At 42.3% G+C, this 6726-nt stretch overlaps 1 protein-coding gene across 1 annotated transcript in view; it reads right to left on the minus strand.

Annotated features, from left to right (window-relative positions):
- Nucleotides 1–6726, minus strand: part of CFAP46 (cilia and flagella associated protein 46) — a 175991-nt gene that overhangs the window by 38040 nt on the left and 131225 nt on the right. The window contains 3 exon segments of the mRNA XM_025208066.1: nt 598–765; nt 2020–2199; nt 3364–3492. Coding sequence (XP_025063851.1) covers nt 598–765; nt 2020–2199; nt 3364–3492 — 477 coding nt within the window.

Here is a 6726-nt window from a genome sequence, read left to right on the forward strand (position 1 = left end):
AGCAGGGGTCCAATGTTCCCCTTACTTTTTTTCTGACTACCTACATATTTACAAAAGGACTTTTTGTTGTCGTTGATGTGTGTAGCCAGATGGAACTCGGTTTCAGCCTTGGCTATCCTGATCCTCTCCCTGCAGGTACGGATCAGTGCTGAGTAAACCTCCTTGGTGGTGGTTCCAGTCTTCCATTCTTTATACGTCTCTCTTTTGTGGCATAGGAGGTCCTCCAGTTCCCTGCTGAGCCATGGGGGTTGCAGCAGGACACTTATGACCATTATCTCCCTGCTTTCCTGTGGCACATAAGGGTGCTATGCCTTGTAGCTGTGTGACAGGGTTGATTTGTGTGGTTTTAGTAATAGGTTAGACAAGGATTTGTATGAGTTCATTGGGATAGGGGTAATCCTGCCTTAGGCAGGGGTGTGGACTAGGTGACTTCCAGAGGTCCCTTCCAGCCATACTTTTTATGATACTGTGAGAGAAAACATCTTCAATACAAATCATCTTGTTGTTTTCTTTAAGGTGTAAAACCTTATTTTTTTCAGTTTTTATAAATTTCCATTCATTTTGTGTGTGTATATATAGTGCTATGCAAAAGATTACCTTTGAGGTAGAAGCTAGCCTCTGCTCCACATTTTTGGAAAGGCTACTTATATCTCCCTTTTGTTTTAAGTGATGCTGAAAATGCAATAGTGCTGCCAGTTGAGAACTCGTTGTGTCAGGAGTGGCTGCTAGCAGGATATCCTTCATCATTAGAGATGCTGAACAGCTCTGTAACATTTTAATATATTTTTAGTATATTTTTCAAACAAATAGATATTGAAATAATCTGTCAAATAATTAAACAGCAAAACACAACAACATTATTTATAACATCCAACTACATACAGTAGTTGGTTCAATAAAAAAACTACCCTAAGAAATTCTTACCTCTTGCAAGAGATGTAAAAGCATTGGCAATATATTACAAGGAACAGAAGATTTCACAGTTATCAGTTTCCTTTCTCAAACTAATTTCTCCATCAGTTCTGACTACTCTGTAGTGGTAGGAATTCCAATTAACTGATAGGAGCATGTATCAGAAGATCAGGCCATCTGTAACTATGTTAGAGATGCTTCCAAAAGGTGCAAGGATACTGGTTTCAGTACTGATAACAAAGTATTTATAATGGCACTGTTGTAGACTGCCTCAAGCAAACCTGAAAAATTACCCTCTGGAAAATGGCCAGTACAGGACAGATTGATATAGACATTGATCTGACAAACTAAATTTGCAAGTACAATTTTACAATCTGTTTTAGTTCTATGAAAGCAGATACTCAGGGCATCATTTTTACAATCACTTTTAAGGACTGAATTGCATGTTACATTAAAGTATTCTTACATATAATTTTCTTACGTTATACAGAACAAAATGGTAAAATGCATCCCCAATGAAAAAACTAAAATGCATATGATGCAAATACAATTGTAACAGGTGTTACTATCATTGCACAGTCTTAGCTGCATATGACAGACTCCTCTGGCAGCTGGGAAGTTGTCCAATATATGTGGTAATCAGCTAATCCTGGAAGCCCTGAAGCTGAATGCTTTTCTTTTCCCAGTCATGTCTGCCGTTGCAACCCTTATACAAACTCTGAAGCATAGAGTGACCTGACTGATTAATTGTGTCTGCCTGAGTTATGAATAACAAAGTAACAAGCCTTAATGAGATGTGAACTGCTGAGAGCCCACTGCTGCAGCACAAGTTACATAGCAGGTTTAATTCCATTTAAGCAGGACCTTTAATACAGAAATCAGTATCAGCCTGAAAAATGGCTTTGTGGTGATTGCACAATTAAGTTGGTTACCCAGGGCTCCCACAAGCATTTTAAATGGTTTACTGTTTATTAAACTTTCACTGACAAAACATATAAACATCAACAAATATACTCATTGATCAGGCTACATGAATAGAAAAATCTGTTGATATAACTCAAAGCTCTTTTCTTTACTGCAGAAGCATATAAGCAGCAGTTACAATACCTGATGCAGAGCCAAGAACTGGCTACTTGAAACTGGATCAAATCGTCCAAGACATTCAACCATTTCAAGACTAGCAGAAGTCAGTATGTTGATAATGTTATTACTGAATGCAACATTCATGCACTGTAGTAAAACCTCGCTGGATTGAGACAAGTATTTCTTGGCCAAAATCTGTCTCTTCTAAATAATAATAAAAAAAATCCATTACATTAAAATGAATTGCATAACTATATTTCTGATCATTACAATATTGACAGAAATATCTGGTTTTGTTCAGCTGTAAGTCATTTTTTAAATGAAAAGTCTTAAGGGGATTGTTTTTCTTGTAAAATTTTAATTTCATACATGTCAAAAGTATGTGATCAAGAGTCTATGGAGGCTAATTAGTGGAGACCGATGTTGATTACAGATGCTTGAAAATTTTGTTTTTCTTTTAAAGACTAAGATTTTCTCCAAATAAAATACATGCTGAACAGATTAATGCTGAAGTAACAACCAGTGTTAATTATTTAGTATGCAGGGATTTGTATAATTGATACAATCATTAAAACTGTTCTTTTAGTAAATATTTATGAATGAGCATATTCTTTTATTTTGACTGGCTCTTGCATTTATTATTTTCAAGTTGTTTTGCTAAGAACAAAGACATCAGAGCAGCTTCCTGATCCATTCACTTGAAGCAGAAAGCTTCAAAATGAGAACAGATTAATTGACATGAAGCAAGTAGGGAGATAAGGAAGAGATAAAAGAGGAGACGGAAATTATGAAAGGGAGATGATTAGAGACGAGCTCAAAAGCCTTTGTAATTTTCATTTTTAAACAATTTATCCTTGGCAGCTTGACCAGCTTTTTTTTTCATTTTTACTACTTTGGATATTTAATTAAAGGACTCAATATTAAAAATATTAATAATTTAAGGGTGAATTCTGTCTTGGCACTCTTTTTTCAGTTCAGTCTTATTTGCTACAAGCACCACAACTGAGAGTCTATCCTGGTGATTTTCAACTTTCAAAGGTTCACTTTCAAAGGTTCTGGGGAGTGCCACACAATATTAGCACTATTAGGTGTGCAAACATGATTCACAAGATAAACCCAAAGATTTTACATAGGAATACATAGTGTTAAAGACATTCTGACCTGCTGTGGTCTTTCTGAGTTCTTCGCAACAGAAAACTCATGCTATTATTTTTCTGGGGTCAAAAAACTAAGAGCTGTCATTTTCCAAGTTTTGCCTTGAGTCTTAAAAAGCCTGAGAACCACGGGTCCAATCAGACGCAGCCATGGTAATGACTTCATAAAAAGGAAATACTCAAGTTAAGTGTATAAACACTAATGTAAAAATACCTTTAACTCATTTGCTTTCTTCTTCTGCTCCTCAAACTGCTTTTTATTACTAGGTAAACTGCTCCTTGCCATTTCGTTTTCATTGCACTCTATCATGGGAGGCTTCATGGTGTTCAATTTAGTTTCTTCCTATCCATCATAGTAAGAAAGAAGCTGAGTTAATTTTTAACCGACATGGAAGCGGATTAGTTATTTTTCTTAAAATGCAAGGAGGCTGGAAACAAAAATATCAAGCAGATAAAGATGTTTCAACCACAAAAATAGAGCAGAGGTGTCAGGGACTGATCTGGGGGGGTGGAGTGGTCCAGTGGTACACCTGTTTGATTCCTGTTCCACTCAAACTTTAAAACCAACTGCTTGGGAGATGCAGTGGCATTTCTTTTCATGCAGTGCTGAGGGACTCAATTGACTTCATGGCTGATTATCATCTCCCTGATTCCTACTAATCTATTCATTCTACAGATATTAATGACCCCCTCTCATTTTTAATGGTCTCAGTGTCCCATTATTCAAACTACCCTTTCCTCTGCAATGTTGATGTCTGTTACCTACTTCTGGTAATGTCTCAACAATTTCACAGCCCTGCAGACTGTATTTAGAATCATAGAAAGTTAGGGTTGAAAGGGACCTTCAGAGGTCATCTAGTCCAATGCCCTGCTCAAAGCAGGACCAGCCCCAACTAGATCATCCCAGCCAAAGCTTTGTCTAGCCAGGTTTTGAAAACCTCCAAGGATAGAGATTCCACAACCTCTCTGGGTAACCTGTTCCAGTGTTTTACTACCCTCCTAATGAGAAAATTCTTCCTAATATCTAACCTAAACTTCCCTTGCTGCTACTTGAGACCGTTGCTCCTTGTGTCATCTGTCATCACTGAAAACAGTCTAGCTCCATCATCTTTCGAACTCCCCTTCAGGTAGTTGAACACTTCTATTAAATCCCCCCTATGTCTTCTCTTCTCTAGACTAAATAACCCCAGTTCCCTCAATCTTTCCTCATAAGTCATGTTCCCCAGCCCCCTCACCATTTCTGTCACCCTCTGCTGGACTCTCTCCAATGTCTCCACATCCTTTCTGTAGTGTGGTGCCCAAAACTAAACACAGTACTCTAGATGTGGCCCCCAAAAAGACCCAACCAGAGCTACCTGGAAGACGGCTGTCTCAGGCTCCAGGACATGCAGGGCTAGGGCTGCCCCCTCCCCTGGCACTGCACAACAGGTATGCTCCCCTCACCCTGCATGAGGAGGCTCCAATGGAGACACCAGAGGAGGAGGTGGGTAGTTAGTGAATTGTCACCCCCAAGAGGAGACGCAGGGTGAGGTGGTGGGGGACTCCCTCTTGTGGGGCACCGAGGAACCCATCTGCCATCTGGATCCGCTAGCCCATAAGGTCTGCTGCCTCCTTGGGGCCTGCATCCAGGATGTTGTGGAGAGGATCCTTGGGCTTGTCTGGCCCTTCAACCACTACCCCATGCTCCTCATCCACGTGGGCATGAATGACACAGCCAGGAGCAACCCAGATTGGGTCATGAGTGACTACAGGGCTCTGGGGGTTGGGGGCACAGGTAGTCTTTTCCTCTGTGCTCCTGGTTGTGGGTCATGGACCTAGGACAGAAGGATGCACTGAAAAAGTGAACCGACGACTACAGCAGTGGAGCTACCGAGACACCTTTGGTTTCTCTGACCACAGCATACACTTCAGGGAGAGAGGATTCCTGGGAAGGGATGGCATCCACCTCACATGGAGAGGTAAGTCCCTGTTCTCGGCCAGGATGGTTGATCTTCTAGATAGGGCTTTAAACTAAGATCACCCAGGAATGGGGAAACATTGACTGGAGCTGGGAATGGGGAAACACTGACTGGGGGATGGGGAAACACTGAGGACAATAAGAGAGCCACTTTTGCAAGAGATGATGGAATGGTTCTCCCTCAATGTGACAGGAAATTGAGAGTCTCAATTGGAGGACTCAGGTGCCTGTACACTAATGCCAGGAACATAGGGAACAAGCAGGAGGAGCTAGCCCTCCTACTTTGCAGTGGGCATTATGACCTAGTAGGGATTACGGTGACCTATGGGACTCTTCACATGATTGGAACATAGCCATAGAGGGCTACACTCTGTACAGAAGGGACTGAGTAGGGAAGAATGGTGGAGGTGTAGCTCTCTATGTGAGGGAGCAGTACATCTCCTCGGAGGCCGACATTGGCTCCAGAGACCAGCTTGAAACCCTCTGGGTCAAACTTTGGCGGGGGGGAGGGCAGGGAAGTGGGGCGTGGTGAGAGAGATCTAACTGTAGGTATATACTACAGACCACCAAACTAGGGGGAGGAGCTTGATCTGGAGTTCTCTTGAGCACTCGCAGAGGCTGTGCGTGCATGGGACATGATCATCATGGGTGACTTCAATTACCCAGACATCTCTTGGGAGGAATACTTGGCTAAGTCGGATTGGTTGCATTGCTTCCTGACCTGTATCAAAGAGCTCTACCTGACTCAGGAAGTGCACAGGCAAACTAGAGGTAACGCTCTCCTAGACTTGATATTGGCCAAAGAAAACGATCTGTGAGTGACTTGAATATTGAGGGTAGCCTGGGTGACAGCGACCATGAAACCATCATGTTCACTGTCCGTCACAAGGCAGGCAAATCAGCTAGCAGTGTTGGAGTTCTGGATTTCAAAAAAGTGAATTTCAACAGGTTCAGGGCAATAGTAGGGGAAGCTCTGCAGGACCAGGGACCAAAGGTGAAAGGAGTGCATGAGGAGTGGTTGTCCTTCAAGGACATGATCTTTGAAGCACAAAAGAAGTTCCTTCCAATGTGGAGGAAAGGTAGCAGAAGGGCTGGTAAGCCCTCTTGGCTTAATAGGGATATCATGATCTTCTTGAAAAAGAAGAAAGAGGCATACAAACAAGGGGAGCTTGGGACAGTCCCCAAGGAGGACTATACAACAATGGGCTGCGCTTGTAGGGAGCAGATCAGAAAGGCTAAGGTGGTGACTGAAATTAAAATAGCGACAGAAATCAAGGATACTAAGAAGTCCTTCTTTAGGTATATAGGGAACAGAAGGAAAACAAATGGAAGCATGAGACCATTGATTAACAACTCAGGACAGCTGGTTACTGACACTCAGGAGAAAATTGAACTCCTGAATGACTACTTTGCTTCAGTATTTTACTAGACTAAGGGGAAAATCATACTACATAAGTGTGACGGCGGCGTGCTGCCGTCACGGGTACAGACAGGGGACAGAGAGGATTGGGGGGCAGCAACAACCCCTAAAAAGAACCCCGGGCCAGGTTACTTACCCCCGGGAGGGACGGCAGCGTCGGAGCTGGGACCGCGGCAGCAGCCGCGGCCGCCCATTCAGCC

This window comes from Alligator sinensis, unplaced genomic scaffold (assembly GCF_000455745.1).
Source record: "Alligator sinensis unplaced genomic scaffold, ASM45574v1 scaffold1131_1, whole genome shotgun sequence".
Classification (NCBI taxonomy): Eukaryota; Metazoa; Chordata; order Crocodylia; family Alligatoridae; genus Alligator; species Alligator sinensis.